This window comes from Rhinolophus hipposideros (assembly GCF_964194185.1).
Source record: "Rhinolophus hipposideros genome assembly, chromosome: 17".
Lineage (NCBI taxonomy): Eukaryota > Metazoa > Chordata > Mammalia > Chiroptera > Rhinolophidae > Rhinolophus > Rhinolophus hipposideros.
The window spans coordinates 10,161,389-10,188,076 of record NC_138063.1 but is presented as its reverse complement, the minus strand read 5'-3'; the positions used below and the strand labels follow the sequence as shown (position 1 = coordinate 10,188,076).

Below are 26,688 nucleotides of genomic sequence, written 5' to 3'. Positions count from 1 at the left end.
AAATTTAAATGTAAATAGTTGTAAAGGATTTAATTTCCAGTGCATTGTTAATAGTATGAGAAAGAAAACTGTCCAAACCTGTCCGTGGCAGAATTTTTTTTTTATGATGTAATTTATGGCTCCTTCCATGAAGTAATTATGATTCCTGATAAAATGCTTGAGTAATTTCCGGATCAACTTTACTGGGATTAAGAAATCCTGAGAAGTTAGGGTTCCCCCACTCAGGTATCTTAAAACACGTCAATCAGACTTTAGCCATTCTTTGGTTGTGGCACTATTTGTTTTTTTCTCTAGGTGTCTGTTTCAAGGGAGAATCCCTGAATTGAGGCCTGTTTGAAATAGGATTTTTATACATACCAATAACAAGTTTGACTGAGAAGGAAATAACAATTGACATTTTAAAATAAATTTGCTACATTACTTTTAATTATAGACAATGGAATCTAAATATAATGATTTGACTGATACTCAGTCTCTACATGAAAAACACAGGAACAAGTTATTTTTGACACCTGGAAATTTTACATTGTTCCTTTTCTCCCCTCAAATTCATATTTCTACTCTCCATTTTACCGTAATATGCAGATTCTTACAACTGAAAGCTTAATGAACCTCTCATAATTTTCTACAAAAGTAAGTCTATGAATTTTTGTGACCATAAATAAGACTTTACTTTTTTGTTCTTGGGTTGAGTAATTATTACAACTTTTATTATTACCCAATTGATAAAAAATGTATAAATATATTACACATTTTGATGAGTAATTATTAAATATAAAATTTAAATTTTATTGGAAATACGCCTCTTAACGAGATAAATGCGGTTGGTTTATTCCATCTCCCCAGGAAGTACATGTATCCATAAATAGAAATTACCTATTACTGGAAAGAGCTAGGGTTCACCATCAAGTCTATTCTTGTTTTTTGTTTTTAAGATGTAAGCTCTGAAGAGTGTTGTTCACATAACAAGTACATGGGAGACGAAGAAGTTTCTGAATTATATTCTGAAATCACATTTAGAAAAACTTATCTGCCAGCTACCTTGACTAGGTAGGCACTTCTTCAACTTTGTTGAAAGCAAGGAATTTAAAGAATGATTTGCAAAAAGGTTAGTTTCTCCTCCCGAGGAAGGATTCAAATCAGACCTTTTGGTAGCCCAACAGTTTAATACCCAGGACAATGCCCAGGAATGTGCAGGTAAATTGGCTCGCTGGGGGGGAGGAGGGGGGAAGAGAGAGTAAGAAAAAAAACAACCACCAAAACAAAGTAAAACAAAACCTGCTTTGTAGGTTTTCCTCATTTCCTTGGTATAAATTGGCCACATCCTATTTCTAATGAGATAACAGAACAAGGCCACAAATCACGGACAGTTGGACATATACACTAGAGAAAGAATTCCCCTTTAGAATAACCTTCCAACATCACTGGGTCAAAAATCCCCCACACCAACCCCCAAATTCAAACATAGGACCTATGAAAAGCTGTGATTCCATAGCACCTGCGCACTAAGCGCTTATGTTCCTAGCGCCTGAGCACTAGGCTCTTGTTGAGAAGGTTGATTCCTTTAAACAGCCCTTGGAAACGCTGTGTGCCAAGGGTACACGTGCAGCCGTTTGAAGACCACTTTTTGAGAAGCATGGGCTTGGAGTTTGTCACACCGCGGCTCAGATCCTGCCTCCTGTAACTTACGTTTGAGGACTCAGGCATGTTGTTTAACTGCTGAGTCTCAGTTTTCTCCTACGGAATAGGAGAAGCCAATACCTACCTTCCAAGGTGTTAAGAACTGGTGATGGTTATGTGTATAGTGCTGGCATCCAGCAGATGCTCAACAGATAGATGTTACTATTAGAGTCCTTTTGCGTTGAAGGGAAGAGACTTGAAGGGTGGATGCTTGGTGTATGGGTATAAGGGGGAAACCCAGGAGCCTTGCTACTTACGGCTTTTTGGTGATTTTTTTTTTTTTTTTTTTTGCTGCAAAGTGACTGCTTTGATTATCTTAAAATGCTCACTTCCAAACAGAGCTTGCAGTTATTTTCTCTCCTTTTTATACAATCTTTCATCTTACGGATCACAGGTACAGCCTAGGATCTCCACTTTGTGTGGGAAAACACAGCCAGCCACAACAATGGCTGCCACAGGGAATGGAACCAAGGTTGGTCCATCTTGGACCAGAGGGTGAGGAACCAAGAAACAGAAGGGCCTCCTTCTAAGATGGTTTCACTGTTTAGGCAGCCAATCCCATAGCCTGGTCCCACGGGGCTTCATTAGAGTGAGGCTTCTGGTGTCTCTTACTGGCTTGTTAAGAAGGCTTTTCAAAGTCTCGAGCAATGATGATGAATGGCAGAGCAAAGTCGTGTCACCACATTATAAACAATTCGAGGGCACAACCAATATCTCACACTGTATTTTTTAAAAAAAATATTAGCTGGCAGACAAGAAAAGTTTAATGGCAATGTGGCTTTTTCTGATAACACACAAAAAAGTGCCCTTATAATTAATGCTGGCCAACTAGACTCTATCTTAACTATCTAAAATATGCTTACCATGTATTTGTGTGTGTGTGTGTGTGTGTGTGTGTGTGTGTGAATGTGTGTGTGTGTATAAAGTGTTGCAGGATATCAGCCACCCCCCAAAAGTATAAATCTTGAAAACAGCCTTGGGAGGTAAAAATGTGAAATCTTGATAACAAAAGCTTTCAATACAGAAACACTTTTTATGCACTTATTTTATTTAAAACAAAAATAATCCCAGTAACTCAAAACAAAAGCAAAACTTGGTTGAAAACTTAAGAAAACAGTATAATAAACACAACCACTAATGCTTCCCCAAAAGAAATTTGATCGGCTACCACTTTTTCAAATGCTACCCTGGAGGGAAAAACTTAATAAAATGAGCTAGCTTGGAAGGCTCACTACAGATTCCCCAAAAGGTTTAGGTATGTGGCATTGCTAAGTTTCTGTACCACACTCATATTTAATAACAGTCCCAGGATCTTTTGATTAAGCCTTTCCATCTTGCACAAGTGTTTTTAGCTGCTGGGCTTGCCTTCGTACACAAAACAAACTTGTCATCAATAGGATATTGGCTTTAAGTGATTTTTCTGGGGTAGTCACATGATTAATTGATGCAAGACCATTCCTACTCCATCTGGTTTTGTCTGTGCCCAGTGGGATGCATATTTCATTGTTGTCCGTCTGTCCTATGAGCACAGACATGGAACAGAATGATTCTTTGGGTAAGGATAAGGGACCTGTATTATCACTTACTCAGTTCAGTTTCATATTATTGCTATTTTTCTTTTCTTTCTGTATCATGCATAACATTTAGAAACAGATATCTCTACCAACCAGAAGGTTTGCGTTAAATATTCTGTTGGTTAAAACTGCACATTTATTGTTGAAATAGCCATTAGACATATCCAGTCTTGAAATATATACCATTGCAGGCAAATGTGTAAGCGTCTGGTCCATCTGCACTGCCACACAGAGCTGGAATGTGAATTGTTGTGGTGTCTCTAGAATCTCAACACATCACAGAATTTAAAACTGTTTCTTGTTTGTCACATAAGATCCTTCATGGAGGCATGACACTGACCCTAATAAAGGTCGCACTTGTTTGCCTTTTATCCCCCACAGTCCTAGCTATTCTGAAACCTCCACGCCCTGATCCAGTCTTGGGAATGTTTTGCTCATTTGAAAATTCCTCCCTTCCACCCCCACAACAAATGTCCTTTGTCCCATAATAATTAAAAAAAAAAAATCCCTGAAAGATCCAAATTGAATAACAATAAAGATCTGATTGGAACCTTCATAAGCCTGACAATGTAGAATTGTATTTCTTAAAAAGTGTGTAACCACATTTGTCTGGGCAGCAAAAGACACCACAGAATAAGATCAGAATAGAATTTCAACTGACTCCCTAATTTCCTTAGAATGGCTTACATTTCAAGCCTTTCCTGTTTCTTTCTGATAGAGTAGGTGTACATTACTAACTATAAGTGATAAGAAAGTATAAGAACAGCCACTGCCTTGAAAGTACAACTGAAATTAGAATTTACGTTCACATTTGTAAATTAAGTCATTTTAGCATAAGTTTAATTACAATATAGACTATTTGCAATTCTGTTCAATCAGTAGTAGACCCTTACCGTGTTGGGACTGCCCTACTTATCTGCCTTTAATTCCGATTATTGTAACTCCTCTTCATTTATAATCACTTCCTACTTTCCCACGCTGGGCCAGGACTGGGTCGTATCTGAATATGCGGCCGTAAGTGGCTGGGGCAGAGAATGTTTGTTTGTTTGTTTTTAGTGTTTGAACTATAGAAGGTTGCTTCCTTAATTCGAAATGTGTCTTTAACACAAATCTTAAACCTAGGAGACTTTGCAGCCACTGTAAAATCTGAGGTGAACTGTCTGCTGTAGGACACCTCAGTTCCTTCGATCAGAGCTTGTGCAGAAAGGGTGTGGAAGGGCTGAGGAAGCTCTTGGATGATTTTCTCCTTGGGGTTCTTTTTAGAGCCCTTGATCCCAATTTGGAAAGTGCCTGCGTTCTATTTAACCCTGACCTTGGCCCACTGTGCTCCATGCCTTCAGGTGGAATCTCTTCTCCACACGAAATAAGGAGGAATACTTCTCTGTTGTCTGATCACAAAATAATTGAGACAATGAAAAAAGGAGGAGAAAAAAGTCGACTAGTTGAGGCTTTTATATACATTCATTGCTTCTAACATATTTTTAACAACAAGAAAAATGAAACATAACTACTCTTAGGGTGAGCGCAGCCACAATCTGGTACAGTTCTGGGGTCAGGTGGCTGGGCACATTTACCATTAAAACCAGATAACAAAACCCCACAGCAAAAGGAAACCAGCCAGAAGTTAGCCCCCTTGAGTTTTTGTTTCTTGTTTTTAATATATATATACATTTTTAGAATATTCTGCAAATCCCAGTTTAAACAATAACAACAAAAACAACAATAAAAGACAAACGGCTTTATATTAAAAATGTCCATGTTCTTCATTTGTTACTTCTAAAGCAGCTTGGAGGATCTCGCCACTTGGAGTGTACTGCAAACTGACTCCATTAAAATGATTTTGGCAGGATAGCAGCACAGGATTTGATATTCCATATTCATCACTTTTGATAATGTAAACCTTTCATAAAATAATATTTCTCTTAAAAATCAGAATCATTCAAAGGTCTGATCGTCCTGTTCCCTGAGGCCCGCCAGGGAGGTCTGGCTTTATACCAGGGGGTTTCCTGCTTTCTCGGTGTGGGGTGTAAGTGCCACTGCATTTCAGGAAGAACCTGAAGGACAGCCGTGAAAAAGGGCCCTGTGGAAGGAGGGCAGGAGGGCTCTAGGTGAGTCTCTGTGGAAACAGGCCATGTAAAGCAACTCTAAAGGTCAAACCACCATAGCCCCTGGTCACTTCCCATCTGGATTTTCAACCTGAATGAACCTCATGGATTTAACCAAATATACATGCAATCCTAAGTAATGTGAGTAAAACTCTGATTTGCCCAGGGACAAATAAGCCCTCAAGGAACAAGGTCAAAGGGACAACAGATTCATCCCTCACAATAAACAATTGTGTTGACATGAAGTGTGCATAACTTGGTTGAAACAAAGCGCCTCCCTCCATGGCCAGCATGCTCCAGGGTTTCTCAGGTAGCTGAGACCCAGGGCTTATCTCATCTTCTCAGAAATGCTTTCAAAGAATTAAGAGACAATAATCTCAAATGAAAATATGATCATTTTTGCTAACAAATAGTGTAGAGGCCATAACTAAATACAATTTTTTTAAAAAACGCTGAGATGCATGTATTTTTCTTTAAAGCAGCTTTTGAAATATCAACCACAGCACTAAACATTGAACATAGTACATTCCAAAGTTAATACAGATAAATGCTTTATGATGCAATAATGCCACAGTTATTCCACGTGGTGCTCAAGGCTTTCTAAACTTGAAAAAAATATTTCCTAGTTTATTAGCTGAAGATACCACTCACTTCTTTTGCTACTTGTCTAGTTTTCCACCACTGTTTTTTTTTTTTTTTCTTTTTTAATGCCCAGGATGTACAGATAGTCCTCACATTCCACACCTGGAACTTTTTTTTTCTCTGTCAGGTTTTCAAATAAAACCAAACTACAATGACAAGATAATGTTTTACATCCTAATTCCATAGACATAGGTCAATTAATCCATGACACCTCATTTCAACGCCTCCTTCAGGATTTATGACCCTCCCCAAAGTCATTTAAAGCCTTACTCTAAACTGCACAGGCAGGTGGGTGGCCGCACTGCTCGCAGGCCATACATGTCTCCTCTCTTTGCGTTTCTTTTCGGTGGTGGCTCTCCCAGCCTTGACCACCTCTCTCTGCTATGAAAGGCTCTCTGCTATGAAAGGCGCAGTGCCTTTGTTTCCCTCCCTCCACAGTGATAAATGTCTTACAAGTGATAAATGTCTTGGGAACGTTGGCTCCCAGCTCCAGGCTCCACGTGGAAAAGGGCCTAACTGAGGTACTGGAGTACCAGGCCCAGGCCTACTACTGTTTCTTTCTTGACAGTGTAATTCTGAGCTCTGTCAGCTTCCAGACATTGGGAGACCACACTGCTCCGTTTCAAACCCCTCGAGCAGGCCAGCGAGTGCCCAGGCTCAGTTCCAGGACGAGGCCTCTGAGCTGGGGCAAGGCGGACTTCATGCTACAGCCTCTTGCAGAAAAGCAGGCACTTGTGGCGGCCTGATGCTTCTGGGCAACTAGCCTTGCTGGTGCCGAAGAAGTCACCGAAATGTCCACTTCCTCGCATTCCAGAGGATTCTGTTTCATACACAGAGCCAGTTTTTGGAGGGGGAGCGTATCCAAAATATATGAATATATACATCAGGGCTTAAGGTACTGGATGATATTGTATAAATTGCTAAACTGCTTCTCGGCACAATTGGTAGCTTAAAAAAATACTCTCCTATGGTTTAAGGGCATTTTTCCTGTCATTGTCATTCCGTGTGGAAATCTTGGCAGATACCAAGTCCATCTGCAGTTCCCAATTTTTTTCTTCCAACCGGGTATGTACCATGTGAACCATATGCAAAGTGTCTGTTCTTCCGGCCAGGGAAGAATGCACTTCCTTCCAAGTACCTCCCTCAATTAATATCACAGCCTCTGGGGCAAATAAATGCAAGGAAAATGAACATCTTCTTCCAAACCTCCAGCAGCCAGAAACCCAGCTTCTGGAATAGTCACGTCCTTTGTCAGTTTGTTTGCTTTTCAGATGGTGAGTCAGTCCAGCCAACAACGCGGAAAGCAAATCCATTTATAGGCACAGGAGATCCAGGTGGGGCTGCACAGGTAGGGCTTGGCAGTTAATGGTAGGGTTTCCAAAGCTAGGATGCTCAACGGGACGGTCTTAAATAAATAAATCTTTTTTTCTCAATAATGTAAAAAATAAATTGTATTTCCCTTTGGCAGTAAATAGCTGATTCGACATTGAGCCTGAAAGCGGTTTTTGTTTTTTGTGGGTTTTTGTTTGTTTGTTTGTTTGCTTGTTTTTAAGAGAACACAGCTTTGTTTCATGGTACATCACTGACAATGCATATATTTTTACTGCTTTAGTGAACCTTTTGCATATTTGTTTATGGCAGGCCTGCTGACTTCACTTGTGGCCCAAATAGGCACCCAGGGTGATACAAGCTCCCACCAGGGCCAGACTGAGCAGCGCCTTCAGAGACAGCCAGGAGAAATCGAACAGAGGCCGCATGTTGGGGCCATACAGTTCCACAAAGGCGTCCTGCAGGGAGAGAGGAGGGGAGAAAAAGAAAGAGTATTAGAAAGCAGACCCACTCTCTTCACTTTAATTTAAGAAATATTTATTGAGGGGCGGACGGGTGGCTCAGCTGGTTAGAGTGCAAGCTCTGGGCAACAGGGCTGCCAGTTCGATTCCCACATGGGCCAGCGAGCTGCACCCTCCACAACTAGAATGAAGTCAATGAGCTGCAGCTCAGCTCCTGAGTGATCTGGCTCAGTAGGTAGGAGCACGTCCTCTCAACCACAAGGTTGCCAATTCGACTCCTGCAAGGGATGGGGGGCTGCGCCCCCTGCAACTAACAACGGCAACTGGATCTGGAGCTGAGCTGCGCCCTCCACAACTAAGACTGAAAGGACAACAACTTGAGTTGGATGGAGCTGATGAGTCCTGGGAAAAACACACGACTGTTCCCCAATTAAAAAAAAAAAAGTCCTGGAAATACGTACTGTTCCCCCAATAAAGTCCTGTTCCCGTTCCCCAATAAAATCTTTAAAAAAAGAGAAATATTTATTGAGGCTCTATTTATGTGTCAGGCACCACAGAGATACAGCAGTGCATGAAATAGATTACAAGTTCCTGCCTCACAAAGCTTTTATCTAGTTGAGTGGGATGAACAGTAAACAAAATAATTGTATCATATAGTATATGAGAGACTGATAAGTGCTAAGGGGAAAAATACAACAGCAAAGGCAGTTACAAATAAGGGAAGCTTCGCAATTTTCACTAGCGTGGCTATTCATAACAATAACAACAACAACAAAAAACCCAATGACTACAACTACACTCCCTTATTGAAAGCTTGCTATATGCCAGGCCCTTAAACACCTAACATGCATTACTTTATTTTTCATATCAATCTTATGGAGTCATTTTATTTATTCCTGTTCTGTAAAGGGAAAAAAAAAAAACAAAAACAAAACCTGAGACTCACAGAGGTTAAAGGATTTGATTAATCAACGGCAGGACCAGGATTTGAACCCAGACCCAAACCAGGGCCCTTCCCTTTGCTGATGCCCTTCCAGGGATGACAGCAGCTCTGTGAGAGCTTGGTTAGCCTGGGATGCTGATATCGTAAACATGGCAGGGTGGCCTCCACTGGTGGCATGCCTAGCCCTGAGGTCAAGGACAGGGTGCTCCCTGGGAAAGGAAACCGTTCCAGGGTTTCTCCCAGGGGTGGCTAGACAGGACAACTCTGCCTTTGACTCAAGCAGTGACTGTCACAAAGCATGTGGTCATTTATGATCAGTGTGTGTGTCACTGGACACACAGGTCCCTGCGGAAAGAAGACGGCTCCTGTCTTTTCTTCATAGGGGTTGTCTGACATTGAACCAGTCACTGAATGCTCATTGCTTAGATTTGTAGGGGAAGATTAGGTTCCACATTTGGACCCAATTAGTATTTGGACAGCCCTCGAAATCCATCTGAATATATATAAATCAGTAAATGAATGCTTTTTCACGTGGTGTGATTTATTCAAGCATTCCAACAACCTGGAACTGGAGCCCACGGTTTCATTATGGGAGACAGTAACATACGGACACTTCTGGCATGGCTGTACAGAGGAGGTTCTGACAACCTTCACGGCGTTTTGTTTGTTTGGGGCAAGTATCGCCATAGAGGAACCAGGTGTCGTCTTTGTTTCCCCAGTACTGTGTGTGGTCTTGGTACATGTAGGTGCTTAATATATGCTTGTTCAATTAACAAAGTTTTCTGAATATAATCATTAGTTTGAATTCTGTGTTGGGCCTAATACTTCTCCCAGATGCTTACTCTGCCTGTTTGAAATTACTCCTTCTAAACACAACAATGTCTGGGAATGTTGGAGTAGTCTTGAAGGTGAGAGTTTAAGGCATCATTAAGGAAACTTCCCACATTATTAAATATAGATTTACACAATTATTTTTCACGGCTGTGTAGTATTCCATCACACACACACACATATATACATATTATATGATGTGTTTTATTTAACCAATTCTTTATTTGGGTTGTTTTAAACTTTTGCTATTACAAACAATATTATGATACATCTTTTACATAAATGTGTATCTACTTATTCAGATGGTTATTGAGTCAAATTCCTAGCAGTGGACTCACTTGAACAGCTATCAGAATTGCTTCCTGAAGTCACAACGGGTTACTGCTGAGCCATCCTCGCTCTCTTACTGGCTGCCCTGGGACCAGTAGCACCTTATACAAAAGGCCGAAAAGCGTTTAGGACAGTGATTCTCACTGGGGGTGGTCTTGCCGCCCAGGGGACATCTGGCAATGGATGGAAATGACTTGGGGTGGAGGTGCTGTTAGCATCTAGTGGGTGGAGGCCAGGTACGCTGTTCAATATCTCACGATGCAGAGGACAACCCTCAGCACGAAGAATACCCAGCCCAAGGTGCCAGTAGAGCTGAGGCTGAGAAAGGTTGAGAATAAACTCTGTAATCACGGACCACAGAGGACCCAACAGTCCATCTGGTGTGTCAACAGTTTGGGTCAAATTAGCACAAGATTAGTTAGCCAATGAGGGGGTGAGCGGGACCTTCAGATGTACTGGATTAATTTTTACCAGGAGAGGGCGCAAGGGTTTTCTTCTTGTTTTTTAATCGATTGTTAAAATGTTCTAAATTTGAGCCTTAGCAAAGCAAGGCTCTAAAAGACATAAATAAAATATGTGCTCAGTGCTCTTAGCACAAAGCTGAGGTAACGATCATGACTGATTGTCAAGAAACATACCTTCCCTATATATAATCAGGGATAAACAGGGCAGGAAAAGGTCAGGACATATTTACGGGCAGGAGAAACTCTGCCTCTTGCAAAGTGCAACCCGGGATCCCACAGGCACAGCTGCGAATCTAATAGCCCTCCCCTCCAAACTGCTCTCTCTGAGGGATGGGCAGGCTAGAACCCCCAACAGCCCAGCCAAATGACACCCAAATCCCTCAGGGCACTGACACTGGGCTGTACACAATTCAGTTGGACATTGAGAAGATCAGTGGTTAGACTCTGCATTTCTTTAGTTACCAATGGAATTTTCTGTGGCAGACTATGAAACGGACTAAGACACTGGCCATCTGACCTTTTTGGACAACGAAAATATCCTGGAACAGTGAAGGAAGCAGAGACAAATGGGCTGGCACTTCCTCCCAGTTTGTCTGGTGCACAGTCCCAGGGAGCCGATGAAATGCCCCTCCAAATACTCCTTCCTCTCTGGGGCTGGAATAATCCCCTCTTCCGACCCCCATCACCTCACGTAAATAACTGTGCTTCTAATGGGCCCTTTCTGAGGTTCATTGTAAAGAAAAACATCATTTCTAGAGTGGGACAAGCTAAAGTAGCATCTCTTGACCCAAAGAATGAGCTGACACAGCTCCCAGGGGTCCGGGAACAGCTCTGGACTTGGGTGAGAAGGTCTGGGTGAAATCCCGGCCTTGACATTTTATTGCTTATGACCTTGAACAAATTACCCAACCCTGAGCCTCATTTATTTCACCCATAAAATTGGTTGTTGTGAAGATTAACGTAGGTGACTCAAAGCCATTTGTCAATGTGGCCCAGAATGTGGACTAGTGGAAGTATTAACTGGTTCTTTAGTCTGCCCTCTTGCAAACCTCAAACCTTCTACTTGCCTCTGAAACCAACCCTTCCCTCCAGAGGTTCCAGCAAGGCTGCTGTTTTACAGAAGCAATTTACTTGCTCCCTCTAGGGGGTCAGCTTTTGGTGCTGAAGACGCTTGGGTAACTTCTAAAGAAATTGTGAATTAAAATGTGCACATGATGTGTCCTGGTGGAAGACAGGAAGTGAAAATACAATGCCCATCTATACTTCCTCATAAATTATTAAGTCAGATTGTAGGGCTGAGGGGTGTCGTTAAGCCCCCCTGGGATTGAATCCAGCCCCCCTCACCGCCCCCAAGCTTCGAGCTTCGCCCATCTACGTTCCAAAGTGCAAAGCAGGCCCTGCGGTTTCAGGACTGAAGGTCCTAAACGCTGCTTTCATAGAGACTTCTTGCATTTTCAAACGTCCTGATTAGGGCGATTTCCGAAGTCTGTTTGAACAGTCTGTCATTATTTGTTTAAGTTTGAAAGCTGTTTTAAATAAACACATGCTCATTTTATGTATTAAAAGCAACAAAGAGGGAAAAAGAAAACCTGGGCCGTCATCATGTGATTCGGACAAAATCCCTGTCTGTATATTTAGGAGTCACTGCCACCTTGCTCATGTCAGGACTGGCAAGGGCTCTGTCTAATTCCAGGGATGTGCCCAGCAGGTCCAGAGGGGGGGGTCCTTTCTCCTGCTGGCCCCCACATTGGAGGAGACAGGCAGTGCCCCAGCTCTGGTTGCTCTTTTGCAGACAGTTTCTGCACAAACTTCAAACTCGGAGAGGTCTGAGTATGAGTCCCACCCAGGGCCTGTATCAATGGGCAGGACAGCCAAACTCCCAACCCCAGGCCCTTGCTGCAGGGTTAGAAGTAAGCCAGGGAGGAGTGGACCGGAACAGGTCAGACCCAGACGCCTAAGCTGAGTGGAGGGCAGCAATAAAAGTGTCCTCATTCTTCCTGCATTGGGACCAGTGGGGAGACCACTCCTACCCCCTTCTCTACCTTTCTTTTCCTCCCTTCCGCTCCCTCTACCCCTACACACCTCCCTCTCAGGAGCCCATCATCCAAAATCTTCCCATCCCCTTCAGAACCTTTTTAAAAGTTTCACTGAAACCTGATTTCAAATGAAATTTAAAAATAAGTGAATCAGATGGGCAACACTGAGAAAGAATACTGAGTTCTATTAAAAAGGATGGGGTGTGTGTGTGTGGGGGAGCTAGATGGGGGATGGGAGCCCCAGATGCTCTTACACAATTGATACACTCCCAGGTAAAGGTAAGTGTAGAGACTTTTCCTATAAGGCAAGGTGTATCAAAAGCTTTGCAAATATGTCCTTTTGTTAGTAATTCCCTTTCTAGTTATTTATCTTGAAAAAAGAATTAGTAAAACACACAGGTTGTTTATAATAGTTGAAACCTGAAAACAAATTAGACAGTCAGCTGAAAACAAATGTCTGAAAGTGTGATTGGTTGAATAACTTTACGGCACGTCTATACAACGGAATGTGGTTGAGCCATGAAAAATTTTACCCTGTATTTACTGGCAAGGAAAGACGTTCCCAACATAAGTCTGAGTGAAGCAGGTAACAGTTAAACCAACGACTGCACCTTCAGGCCCCTGGCTCAGTGTTGGTTCTCAGTTGTTGTACCACGGGGAAATTTAATATGGCTTAGTTGGCTATAAGCAAATTAGACAGTCAGCTGCATTCCACGGTCTTTGAGCTGACTCCGGGCACAAGCACATAATATGATTATGGGAGAGCCTAAGGAGGAGAGCCTCAATGAGCTTACAATCCAGAGAGAGGGGATGGCTCTGTGTGCACATCCAAACTAACAAAATCAAAGTGTGTCCTCCTTTTGTATTCCGCACAGAGCAGAAGATCCTGTCAGTGGTAAGAAGCAAGTAAAAAGAGAATCGGATGGTGCCAATAGGAAATCAAATATTGCTATCGAATGCCTTCGATTTTCTATTTCTCATGGCTTTATCACTGTCTCCGTGGGGATAACTGCCCTCATGACAACCTCAGGGCTAAGGAAGGAAACGGGAAAGCAAAGGACGAATTAGAGTAACACAAAACTCTGAGCTGGAAGGACCCTCCAATAAGTTCAGATCTCCAACACTGGTGTAATAAGGCCTAATAAAGACATTGGCCTTTTTAAATAAGCGAGACAAATGAAACCTGGACAGGTAAAGTGAATCACTCACAGTATGTACTGACTAATAAGCAGGTCTGAGGTGGAGGACCGTGGAGGCTGGTTTTACCCTCCTGCATCCTCGGCTTAATGGGTTAGAATCCTCAAGCAGTTGATTCTTTCATCTTTCTGGGCGCCTCCTGCCTGCCTCCCTCGATGTGCTTCCTCCCATCCAGACCTTCCTCTGTGCAGCCTCCTTGGGCTTTTCAAGTGTTGCTGAAGAAAGTCGCCCAACCGTGCAGACTGGTGCTGGTCGAAATTCATGGTCTCCAACCTCAGTGAGTTCTTGAAACCACTTAGCACTACCTTACCCTCGGTCAGATGTTTTTCTCTGTTCCTTTTCATGACTACTCCAAACAGCCACCACTTTTCTCATGTGTTCTCCTCACTGTTGACTAGCTGATGTCACCTCTTTCCTCTCTGAGAAAATCGGGGACATTGGATGAGAATGACCGCAGCTTCCTATCCTGGTGTACCCACTGACTTAGATCTCTTATCTGTCCTTCCTTGATCCTTCTTACCCTGCACCCTTATTCCACTGTCTCTGCTGCTTCTGGAACCTTCCTCCATCCATGGTGCCTGCTTTCCACTGTAATTTCAACCTCAGCCTTTCTTTGGTCTCTTTTTCCTTGGCATATAAACATTCAGATTGAAGGGCAAGGGAGTTGGGGGTATTTATTTACCAACAAAAAATAAAAATAAAAATAAAAAAAGTAAATTCAGGTTTCCTCAAAATGACCATGCTGATGCTGTATTCCACCCTGATTGTTATCTTCTCTCTCCCTGCTGTCCGGGACAAGCTGCTAACCCATGCTCATCGGCTGCCTTCCTACCCTCACTTTAATACACTCAGCCTGGCTCCTTCCTTCATTGTTCCTCTGAAACCACTCCCCAGAGACCCCCAGTACCCAACTTGTGGCTAGATTCCCTGGCTGCTTTTCAGATTGGATCTTCCTGGGTGCTCTGATGCACTGGACACTGGGACCGCTGACAGCCTTTGCCTCCTGGAGATTCTCTCTCCACCTTTTCAGGGGCACCTCCTCCTCTGTCTGCCCTGAGAGGTTCTCGATGCTCCCCAGGCTTCTGCAGTCTCCTCTTTCTTTGGCTAATCTTCTTCACTCTCCTGGGCTTAGATACCATCCCTATGATGATGATGTCTGAAATCTTCATTTCCAGCCCCACCTGACCCTCTGACTGCCACATTCTGATCCCAACCCCTCTCTAAAATGTCCCACTGTAAGTTACAATAAAGCCTGTCCAAAACTGGAGTTATCACAGCCCCTTCCAGCAAGCTTGCCTCTCCTCCCGCCTTCACGGTACCTGGTACCTATGCCGTTAAGTAAACCCATATCCTGAGGGTCTCCTAGACGTTTTCCTCTTCCTCACCCCTCCGCCCCCACCATTCATTCACTGGTAAATCCCATAGTCTTAGGTTGGGTTCCCCCAGAAGCAGACCCTAAGACAAAGGCTTGAATGTCAGCAGTTTCTGTGGGAGATGATCCCTGGAAACACTAGTAGAGGGGTCCCCAGGGAAGTGAGACAGAAAAGGAAAGTAGCCCTGAATAACCTTACCAAGCGCACTGCTGCTGCTGGCAACTAGAACTTATTCCTGATGGAAAATCTGGGCTGCAGTGCAGAAAATGCACCTTTTATTATTCCACGAAGGGGCGAGGAGCTGGGGTATTTTTACACCAACTCCTTGCATTCATCGGTTGAGGGCTACTCCTATGTAGGTGTCAACACCCCAGCAGTTCCAGTCGGCCATTGCACAGGCAAAGTGTGCAGTAGAGGCCATAGAAGCCCTTAGGGAAAGAGGAGCAGGGCTCTACCTCTTGTAGCTAGAGGTCAAGTGCGAGAGCACTGGAGTGGCAAGGGCGAAGGGATGCGACAGGGCAGTATGTGCACCACCCGTCTGACCACCTAAACATCTGTCAGTCCCCATGACTTTCTCTCCCCGGCATTACTGCTACGCTTTCCCATCCGATCTCTGCTTCCAGTCTTCAAGTCCCTCTCCATATTGCAGACAGAGTGATTTACTCAGAAGCAAAGTTGTCACTTCCATGCTTGGCCCAAATTCTTTACCACAGTGAAGAGTCCCAGTGCTGTGGCGCCAACCTAGCTAGCTCTCCTGCTCAGCTTCTGTCACTTGTAGGTTCGCGTTGGTTCACTCAGGGATTCAGTGCAATCATTTTCTGCAGGCAACTATCTCCAAACCTCTAGGTTGAGTTAAATAATCCTGGGCTATTCCTTGTATTATCTGAACATCATCTGTTCGCATGCCTGTCTTCTCTCATTCAGCTATTAGCACCTGGAGGTGCAGGAACCATATTTTATTTATCTTTGGATCCCTGGAGCATATGTCTGTCACATATTAGGCACTCAGCAAATGTTTGTGGAACTGAAATAAACTGATTTCTTTTACTACAGAACAGGTTTTACAAACACACCTTAAGAGATGACATTTTTTAAAAGAAGGAGCATGTTCAAAGGCCAAATACATGACAAACTTAAACAAAATTCAGTGGGTCTTTTTTGTGTGTTTTTTGTTTTTGTTTGTTGGTTTGCTTTTGTAGTGGACTCTCGTCTCCCTACGAGGACGTGATGTTCAGCCGTATCAGACAGTCAGGTCGGATCTGATTCGTCAGTGTCTGTGCCATATTGGTTGTCAGATATTCTTAACAACACTCTACCTATACGCCTTGTGAGTCCCCAAGAGAGATAATCTGTGCAGCGTTTTCTAACTCAATTTTTCATTAACCACTCTGTCGGGGAGATTCCTGCTGTGTGATGAAGACATACTATGAAAATGCTGCCTGAAGGTAAAAAAAAAAAAAAAAAAAAAAAAAAAAAAGGCCCTAATCCTGGGCACTGACAGGAGAGACAGCGCTGGTGCCCGTTGTACAGGGCAGGGGAGGTGGTCAGAGCTCCCAAGTTGTGTCTGAATGTCCATGGGAACACAGAGACCTCCATGGCAACTCGTTCTGCATTCTACTAAGGGGTGTGAGACTCATCCCCTGTGCTGTCTGCGATGGCTCCAACCCACAAGCTAGGGACACGCACTGGCCAAGAGACAGGGATGTTGGGAGAAAGAGAAAAGGAAGTGAAGGAGGGAGCGAGGGAGGGAGACACGCATAGCAGAGAGAACTCTCCCTGAAGCCAAGAAAGCACTAATTCTCCGGACACCAACCGGCCTGAGATCAAAATGGGAAGTGAGCCACCGGGCTGCTCTGAGTGGTGGCCAGCAGAGCACACGCGAGGAAGTGAGGACTTTTTTCTACCTGAATAAAGCAGCTGGTGAGGAAGTGACTCCATTTCCCCCTTATCATTGGCTGGGCAGGATTTCCTCTGCAGCCACTTTGTGCTGAATGAGTCTTGAGGGTTCCGTCTGCAGATCAGAGCTGCTTTGGCAGTTGCAAGCTTCTGTCCCCGTGGCTCTTCCTCCCTCACCCTCCCTGTACTCTCAAAATATTGATTCCGGGTTTGGGGGAAAAGGAAAGGGATAAAAAAACAACCTTCGAGCATATAACTGAAGGACACACAGCTGCCTGGCCTGGCTGGGAAGCACGATGACTTCCTCTGCCAAGCTTGCAGGGCCACCCCAAAGCCATCTCCAGTGAATGGGGCTCCATCCCGGAGGGTCTGTGGGCCCTGGGGGGAGGGTTCAGTTGAACCACAGGCCAACGACATAAAATGAAACCTAATCTAAGGGTCATCTGGATGTAACTAGAAACCTGCTAGAGAAATGGCAGGAGATGAAAAACCCAAACAGAACAAAAACCAAAACTTGCCCGCCCACCGTAGTGGGTCCAGGGACGTCTGCGTGTATTTTGTGATGCAAATTGAGGATGCAAATCAGGCTGGGGTCCTCAGAAGCTAGGGAGGGCAGAAAATGAGAAGCCCAAATGGCTCCTTCCTTCCCTGAGCAGGGCACAGTTGGAAAAGGGTTCCCAGAGGAGTCTGACGCTCTGAGGACCCTGCAGCCACAGAGCTGGGCCACAGGCCACTAGCCTGGTCCACCTGCAGGAGGAGAGTTACGCCAAAGCTGTCGTTTCTGGGGCGGGATCACAGACGTCCTGTTAGTCTAACAGCCATCCATGCCAGGGGTAGGAGGTGCTCCCTGGAGGGAAGCGCAGAGACAAATTCCTTGCTCTGCTAGCCATGCAAATACTGCTGGGAGAAGGTACTTAGCCACCTGTGGGGTTAGGTGCCTCCTGCCAGGACGCCCCAACAGCCAGTGCTTCCAACATCTGATGGTAGGTGGAAATGGGCAATGCAATGCATCTCTAGCAAAATGTATCAAAAATATGTTGGTAATTGTGTTATTTGGTTCATCACAGTTCATATAATAAACCAGAGCAGGAGAGACTCATGGCCATATCTACACTAGACCTTGAAATCGCTTCAGGTGGCTTATTCATTCAGGAACCGAACAGTTTTATAAGGGGCCGAGGAGTCTTAAAGGCAAATAAGATGCAGGCCCTGCCGTGTAAGGACAGCTGGGTAATATATGTCCTGCATTCATGGCCCCTTTAATGGGCATGAGAGTTTTCTCAATACATTCAAAGCACTGTGTGTGGGGGGGTGGGGTATGGGGGCGGGAGGGGGGCACACACATTTATCCTGCAGGGTTCTGAGGAGAAGGGAATAGACCCAGGCAGTTGACCTCATTTTAAGGGTGCCTTGTGCAGTGTCTCATGCCCAGTAACCTGCGGTGAGCGTTTTTGGCTTTAAAACAAACTTTCTCCATTTTTCTTCCTTACCTTCCTCATTCCACACCTTCTTTTGGCCAGAAGCCTCTGAGTGCCCTGCAGTTCCTGGCACTTGGCCTTTTCTTGCTTTGGACTTATGCTAGTTTCATTGTTGGTGCGGGGGGTATCACTTTAGGATCTTGTGCGGGGCATGAAAGGATGTTGAGCAAATAAAGTGTAACTATAACAGGCCAACAAAAAGACAAGTAACCCAATTAAAAACAGGCTAAGAAAAAAAAATAATAAAAAATAAAAAAAAAACAAATAAAAACAGGCTAAGATTTCTGCAGACATTCACCAAAGGAGAGAGCGCAATGGCCATGAAGCTCAAGAGGAGATGCTCAGCGTCATTAGTCATTAGGGAAATGCAAGCCCAAACCACCGCAGATATCTGCACACACACTAGCATGGCTCTAACATGAAAAATAGACAATAACAAATGTTGGCGAGGAGGAAGAGAAACTGGAGGCCTCACCAGAGCTGGTGGGAATGGGAAATGGTGCAGCCGCTGTGGATGTTCCTCTAACAGTTGAACAGTTTCTACACAATCCAGCAATTCTACTCTTAGACACACACCCAAGGTCACTGAAAACACATGTCCACACAAACGCTTGCACACAAAAATTCACATCAGCCTTATCTGTAATAATCCAGAGTGGAAATGACCCAAACGTCTATCAGCTAATGAAGAGATAAAGAAAAGATGGTATATCCATTCGTACAATGACAACATGGATGGGGCTTGAAAACATTACGCTCAGTGAAAGAAGCCAATTACAAAAGACCACATTGATATGAAATGACCAGAACAGGCAAATCCGTAGGAACACAAGTAGATTAGTGGTTGGCAGGGACTGGGGAGAGAGGAGAATGGAGAGTGGCTGCTAATGGGTATGGGGCTTTCTTTTTTTTTTTGAGTGATAAAGTTCTGGAAGTATATAATGGTGATAATTGTACAACCTAGTGAAATACTAAAAACCAACCAACGAATCACTTCAAGTTGAATTTTATGGTATGTCAATTATTGAGAAAAACACAATTACATTTCTTGTGTACAGGAGGAAGGGGGCTAAATTATTTTTACACATGGCATTCCACAGAACGACCTGCTGGTTCTGTAACTCGTGCTCACAGGTGTGGGAGGTGGGCTTCCTCTGCTTAGAAAGAAACATTGCACAATTTTTATCCTCCTTTTAATGAATTGTTTAAAACGTAGGAGTTGGTGTGGTGGGTGAAAACTATTCTGGATGTAAGTTAGGATGGCTGAGATGGCTCTGGGAGGGCAACTCTCTTTACTCCTGGGCCTAGATTTCTCTCATCTGAATCCTGTATCAGTAGCTGATTGCAAAGATTCTCTCTCCAGGCAGCCATCCTGAGCTTATCCAGTTAATGACCTGATTCTCCATCTTTTTCATGCATCTCTTAGGATGGGATTTGGGGCACCCTGACACACGTCTGAGACTGTCTCCTCCACCCGTCTAAATGACGGACCTGCTCTCTGTGGAGACTGTCTGCCACACTCGGCCTCGACGACCAACCCTCCCTCCTCCCAAACTGCAAGTGAAGTCCGTGCTTCCTGCTCTGAACTTCATCCTCCTGGAGCCCCTCCTCACTGCAGCGTGGTGGCCACGCTTGCCACTTGTGTGCTTCCCCTCTCCTTGTTCATGGTCAGAGTCCAGGCCCTGGTCCCCCGAGCCCTCTGCCTCTCACACCGAGGTGAACTCTGTCAGTGGCTGCTCGGACTCTCACATCAGCCGGGACCCCACACTGCCTGAAGGCGGCCGGGCGTTGCTCGGCAGACGAGTGTCCGCAATATATCCACCCACGGCTCTTCCCGGGTCCTGGAGTCACAGGTGTGGCTTCCCTCCCTGCCGCCCCGCCAAGGTCCGTACCTGCCTCGGTGTATGTGAGCATAAACTTCATCCCCGTGTGCGTGGTGGCAGACGAGCGTGCCTCCCGGAGCCCACGGTCAGGCCACGCACACACGCAGTGCTCCACTGTGCCTGCCGCGTGGCCTGTGAAGGCAGGCCATGGCCGAGGTACATGCCCCTGTCCCCGCCACTGCAAGAGTTAATTCATGAAAATATGCCAGAAATGGGAAATGAAAGCAGAGGCTTGCTGAGTTCTTAGTGTGGCCTAATCACTGTCATCAGGACTCCACTGCTGGGGAGGGGGGAGGGGAGGGGGGGGTCCTTCATTTATTAAGTGTGGAGGGCCCGTGTGGGAGGCAAAATGTTGGATTCTCACTTCTTTAAATCAGCAAGTGTTGACTGAGCTAGGTGGTGGTGGGGAGTACAAAGAACCTGCGTTTCTAATAGAAACTTGCTGAAAGTGGCCTCAGACCTGGAGGGGGGTGCGTCAGAGTCAAGACAGCCAAGCACAGGGGGTTTGAGTTGGCGATCTCAGCGGGCACCACCGGCCTCCAGTCATGCCTAGTGTGGTACGGGCTTTCAGGGCTGCAGAGAAATCAGCATGGGCATCTCTTCTGGAAGCTCCACAGCGCCCTGGCAGGGCCCTTGCCTCGATGACAGGCTCAGACATCTGCCCATGATCAGATGTGCGCTGCCGTGGGGCTGGTCCTGGCATTCTGTCTGCAGCAAATAAGTCGCAAACTCTGCCTAAACCTTCCAGGCAGCTGTTTCGCTCCAAAGCACCCCCAAGATATAACAAGCCTCACTCTATTCCCAGCTTCCCAATTCCGTAGCCTATGATTCAAGTGTGACCGTCAACATGACCGAGGTGATCCGCCAAGCTGCCCATGGGAGAAGCCTCTCCCCCAAACCGTGGGTCCACCCTCAGGAACAGAAGAGGAAATGTATGGCCCACACTGGGGGTGAATCCGCTCAGTGGGCTCCAGATGGGCGTCCTACAAAAAAACCTGCTTTCACTTTGTAGTTTATGATTTAGTTCAGTTCACCTGGAAAGGCTCAACATGAATAAAAACAGATGCGTTTCAAGACGCACTGCCTGGCTCTTTGACAGTCGTCTTCCTTCCACATGAGACAGTCTTCCTGTGTCCAGGGAAGACAGCGGACCTCGCCAGCACAAGGGAAATGCAAAATCTCTGTCAACGGCAGTGGCTGTCAATGCTGGGACCTGCAAACCCTGGCAAGGTCAGCACTGAGTGCCGGATTCAGGCTCATTAACATATGGGTGCAGATATGCGGCGGCCTCTCGGCTGGACGCATGTTTACTGTGAAGGACCTCTGACAGTGTGTGCTTTCTGCTGCCAGAACAATAGGGCACCATATACACAAACACACAGAGAGACAGAGAGAGGAAGAGAGAAACAGAGAGGAAGACAGACAGACACACATGGAGAGAGTCTAAGGGACAGAGACACACAGAACGAGACAGAGACAGCGACAGGGATCCTGAAAGCATTCATGGGTGAGCTTCAAGTGAATGGAGGGACTGAAAAAACCTTCCATCAGTACAGCCTGCGGGGGGACAGTTGACAGCTGGCTGACCTGATACAAGGACACCTTTCTGCAGTGAAATGAGCTTGCTGGGGATTATCAACAAGGTCAGAAACTGACATGTGTGCACTGAACAAGGCCTGGCAGAGTTGCCAGCAGTGGGCACTTACCGGGAGAGAAGCCGTGCTCCTGGGAGCTGGACTTCCAAGACAACTGTCACATGCTCAGACACACTTGCCGTGGGCAGAGTGGAGCCTGCGAGACCTGCCTGCGGAAGGTGCTCAGGTATTTGCTGGCTGCACTTCCGTGGGATCTAAAGTACACCCTGAAGCCTTACTACACCGCCTGCCTTCCGGCAAAGGGCAGCACTGGGACTCACAGGTGGGGCTGAACCATCCGTGGTCAGTGCCCTCGTCTGCGCGAGTGGCCTTTACAGCTCCTGCCACTGCTGACCCCTTGCACAGGGTCAGCTCAAACTGAATTCATGATGCAGACGTACGAGGTATCTGCTCTCCGCACAGCACCGCACTCAATGCTCAGGGACATGCAGGTGACCACGAGCTCCTTAGCGGGCCCGATACAGTACCTCACCCAAATCAAGGACTCCATAAATGCTCTTGCAGTGGGACGACGGCACCTAAGGCCATGTGAAGCTCAAGTTTGGGCAGGCAAACTCTCAGGACGGACTCTGGGTCTAGCAAAGTCCATGCGATGAAACCCGTCGAATAAGGAAAGCCCCTGGGCAAATGCATGAATCTTGGATCCATGTACAAGATGCTTTTCATACTAAGATTGGTGCAAATGTCGGATGGCTCTTGCTAGCACTGTGTGGGGCTTCTTTCAGGAGTGTGGTCCTGCCGCTCTTACTTTGGTCTCTCCTTTGGACATGTCTGAATTAAGCAATCCCACTGCAGTCAAACCACTTATTGAAGTATTTGTTTAGTGTCTTCTCTGAGATGAGGAGAGAGCACAAACTGTTGCGCCACACCCCACGAGGTGGCTCTTCTAAATGACATTACAGAGAAGAAACTGGGGTCAGAGGGGTTACATAACTTGACCAAGGTCACACAGCTCCAAGTAGCAAAGCTGCGATTTGAATCTAGGACTGTGCAACTCCTAGGCATGCCCTTTTTCAACTACACTTTGCTTCTCCTGTTGGAGACAGAAAAGAAGTATGAGATAGATCCAGGCCTTGAAGAGACGAGCAATAAATACGAGAGGTTAAAGCCAAGTCCTGAGCAGTGACAAGGAAGGCTCAGTACATGCATCAAGAGTATTGACGGTGGGCTGGAGGGAACTGAAGGTGGGAAGTGCTGGGCCTGAAGGGCTTTGCATGAGGGAAGAAAAGTGCGGATGGCATTTCAGGGCACGCAATCATGAGGGGGCTGGGAGCCCTACTGTGGTGGGCTTGTGTATGTGGGCAGAGTGAGCAGCGCTGCATTCACAGAAGGAAGCCCCTATGACCGTGGAGAAAGTACAAGTCACAAGGACCCCACACACACCCGCCCCGGGCACTGCGCAACTCAATCCCACGGGAACCCCTCAGCCTGTGGTTTGACCCTGGTGGCTGACACTGCACGCGCCACCTCCTAGACAGAGACACGGATCCCGAGGGAGCAATTCCTTTCACTGTATCCAGGAAAAGCCCTCCGATTTACGGGGCTTTCCGGGGAACTCTGGAATGTCAAGGACAGCAACATTTCCTTGAGTCGCAAAACAAGCGAACTTGAGGCCTATTCAGAATTTTAAAATAGGTCGACCAAGAACCTCCACAGTGGCAAATGGATTTCGTTCCTTCTAAGGGCTCTCTGCTCACCGGTTCCTGCTGAATCAAAAACAGTTGTGTCCACAGCACGCAGCTGCTCCCCACCACGGGCAGAGCCCCACCATCCTGACCCTGCCCATCATGACAGCCGGCCCTCCAGCCAGCACGTCTACAGTCTCCCTCCTGCACACACCACCTGCGCCACCTCATTCGAGGAACAGTTTTCTCTGCTGACTTAAATTTGGAAAATCTTCATAACTAAACAAAGCCAGAGACCTTTAAATTCCCAGAAACCTGCACACAGAGCATTTTGTAAGAACCTATCTGCTCACGGAGTATTTAATCCTTTAATGTTCACTGTGTTTCTGGAAGGCTGGAAGTTCATGGGAGCAGTTGATGGCTGTAGTCAAGCAACAACAAGTCAGAAACACTCTCGTTAAATAGCTCAGGAGTTGTACCTGGGAGATTACACTCAGTGTGATGTCTCCGGTACGTCAAATCAAAGCTGGACCAGTGAACACAGAGTCACTGGGTCCCAGACACTTCGGCTGGTAGAGCAGCACTGGACCCTCACATCCTTCCTGGTGGGGTTACTGCACAGCGGGGTGGAGTGCAGGGGGAGGCCCTGAGCCCGTGCTCACCACCTGGCATTCCGATCCCCTTGTAAAGCACACAGGATGCCTCTCTTGAGTCCCAGATCCCTTTCCTCCTGAAATTCCCATTCTGGTTTGTGCTTTTGCCTTTGTATTTTCCTTTCTTTCCTGTTCTCTCTCCGTCTTGCATTTTATCAACTGATGTTCCTCCCTCAGCTCTGATTGTGTCCCTCGTCTCCCTTTGTCTGTCCTTCTCCAGGACAGGCTGCTCTGGATTTTCTGGAAGATGGTGAGTCCCATCTTCTCGGGTATGAAGAGGATGCACATTGGCTGAGGGAACATCTGCGACCTCTGCAGCCACGGAAAGGATTTGGCCACAGCTGTGTGGGGACCTTCTAGCCCTCATCCTGGGGAAAGGATCCTGGTGGTGAGAGCTGAGGGGGGAGTACAGGAGATGGTGCGAGGTCATGCAGGCCACCTGACCATGGCGGTCGGACAGGACGCCAGGTCTGCCATCCTGGCTGAGGTCTGAGCCAGATGTTTGCTCCACATACCTCCATACACCCTTGCAGGGTAAAACACTGGCAAGGTAGTGATGGGACACCTGGAGAGGGAGAGGGATGTGTGTTGGATAAAAGAGCAGATGAAAATGTCTAAGTGTCATGTTTTCTTGTGTGAGTTTTCACCTCTGCCAAATCGTTGAAATTCTGAAGTCTTATAAATTTATATGCTTTTCATTTCCGTTTAAACCTGTAACCTCATTTACATGTCTTCAGAGGTAATCCTAATCACTAAAACAACCTGAAAAAACTGTGAAAAGAAATACTAGGGTTATTCCATATGCACCTGGAGGGTTTTTGAGAGATATTTGACCCCGGGCATAATTTCATGGTTGATGGATTAGAGATTTAAATAGATAAATTTTACTAAGTTGGTACATCAGTGGGGAAAGGTAACGTTCTTAAGGGTAATTTTAAATGTTAAAAAATTGTAATTTTACTGCTTTCATATCTATAAGAATTTTCAATAAGAAAGTAAGAATTCCAAGTTTCAATGTTTGACAATGGAACAGACCCTTTCTGAGGCAAGAGTCGGAGCAGAGATGTGCCCTGGCTCAGAAGCTCACCACGCCACCCCCGACTGACACCGGGGTAAGTCCTTCTGTTCGGCTACCCTCGGTCACGTCACGGTCCACACTGTGGGCATACCACGCGGTCTGGGGGCAGACTAGTCCTGGCTCAGGCCCTCTCCTTGCTGTCAAGGGAGTCATCGCTCCAGGTTTTAGGAGCCTCATTTGTGACAGGAAGAGAAGGCCCCATGTGTCCTCTGAAGGCCATTTCCGTTTCTAAGGTTACATAACTTGCAGATTCTGGGACTCTGTTTTGTGTTTGTGTGTCAAAAGCAGGAAGGATGAAATGGGTTAAGCAATCGGGAGACTGGGAGAAACAGGCAACTAGGGCCTTTTTGGTTCTCACTGAAGGCCCCAGAGTTGCCATTCCCTCTATTCTGGGTGCAAATGGAGGCCTGAATCCCAAAGCTGGTTTCACAAGAGGGAACTTGGAAGTAACTGTCCTAATAGAGAAGCTGGGAATGTGCTTGATATTCTAGACATCAAAAAAAAAATAAATAAATAAAAATAAAAATAAATGAAAGGGCCCAACCTTCAAGGCACCAGAAATAAGCAGCCCAGGCAGGCTACCTGACGTCCCAACTAGCTATGCCAGCCTCGGGAGCCACACAACAGCTAGTCAGAGCTGTTCAAATGCAAGGAAAGCCGTATTTCAATGATGCGGAGATGATTTTATGAAAAATTAAGAAACACCTTCCCTGGAAATGTCCTACTTATCACTCATAAATAATATTCAGTAGTGGTAACTTTCAATGATAAGTTAATACATCAGTCAAAGGAATTTTATGGCCTTCAGGTAACAGAATCACATGGTACTCAGGATTACCACGTTCTTCATTTTCAGTCCCTCCAGCACTTCTTGGACCCCCTCGAACTGAAACTTTCCACCCTTAAGTCTTTTCCCAGACTATTTTCTCCCCACCACCACCATCCCTTCTGGAGATTACAGAGAAAATCCGTTCAGTCATTTTTGGTTATCAGACTGTGAAAAATTTGTTTTTTAAGCTTCAGAAGATTGTTGAACTGCTTTTTTTTTTCCTTTTTTTTTTTTCAGATAACTCAAAACTGGTTTGGATTCATGACATCAACCTTGGCATGTAAGAAGAACAAGGAATGAGGACTTGGCCTTGTTTGGAACCAAAAGAGAGGAATATCCACTCTCTCCCTCTCTCTCTTTTCCATTTTTATTAAGACAGTATTTTTTTCCTTTTAGCTGGATGATGTATACTTTTAACATTCCAGGGAAAAAGTGTCAGTGATATGCAAGTCATAATAAAAGAAAATCAAAAGAAATGCAATTACAAGGGACAGGGAACTTCATCATTTTTCGTATGAAATGCCCAGAGGAAAATCTAATTTTAAAAATTACCGGCACTGTATAAATGAGAAGAGAATATATGAAAAGATTTGTTATTTTAAAAATTAACTTAATCCTTAATCTTT

The 26,688-nt window shown here is 45.4% G+C and overlaps 1 protein-coding gene across 1 annotated transcript in view; it reads right to left on the bottom strand.

The window, feature by feature from the left end:
* Positions 1-6,065: 6,065 nt before the first annotated feature.
* Positions 6,066-26,688, bottom strand: part of BCL2 (BCL2 apoptosis regulator) — a 167,330-nt gene continuing 146,707 nt past the window's right edge. The window contains exon 3 of the mRNA XM_081078817.1: positions 6,066-7,788. Within this exon, the coding sequence (XP_080934943.1) occupies positions 7,654-7,788 (135 nt within the window). The 3' untranslated portion in view covers positions 6,066-7,653. The remainder of the gene's footprint in view (positions 7,789-26,688) is intronic.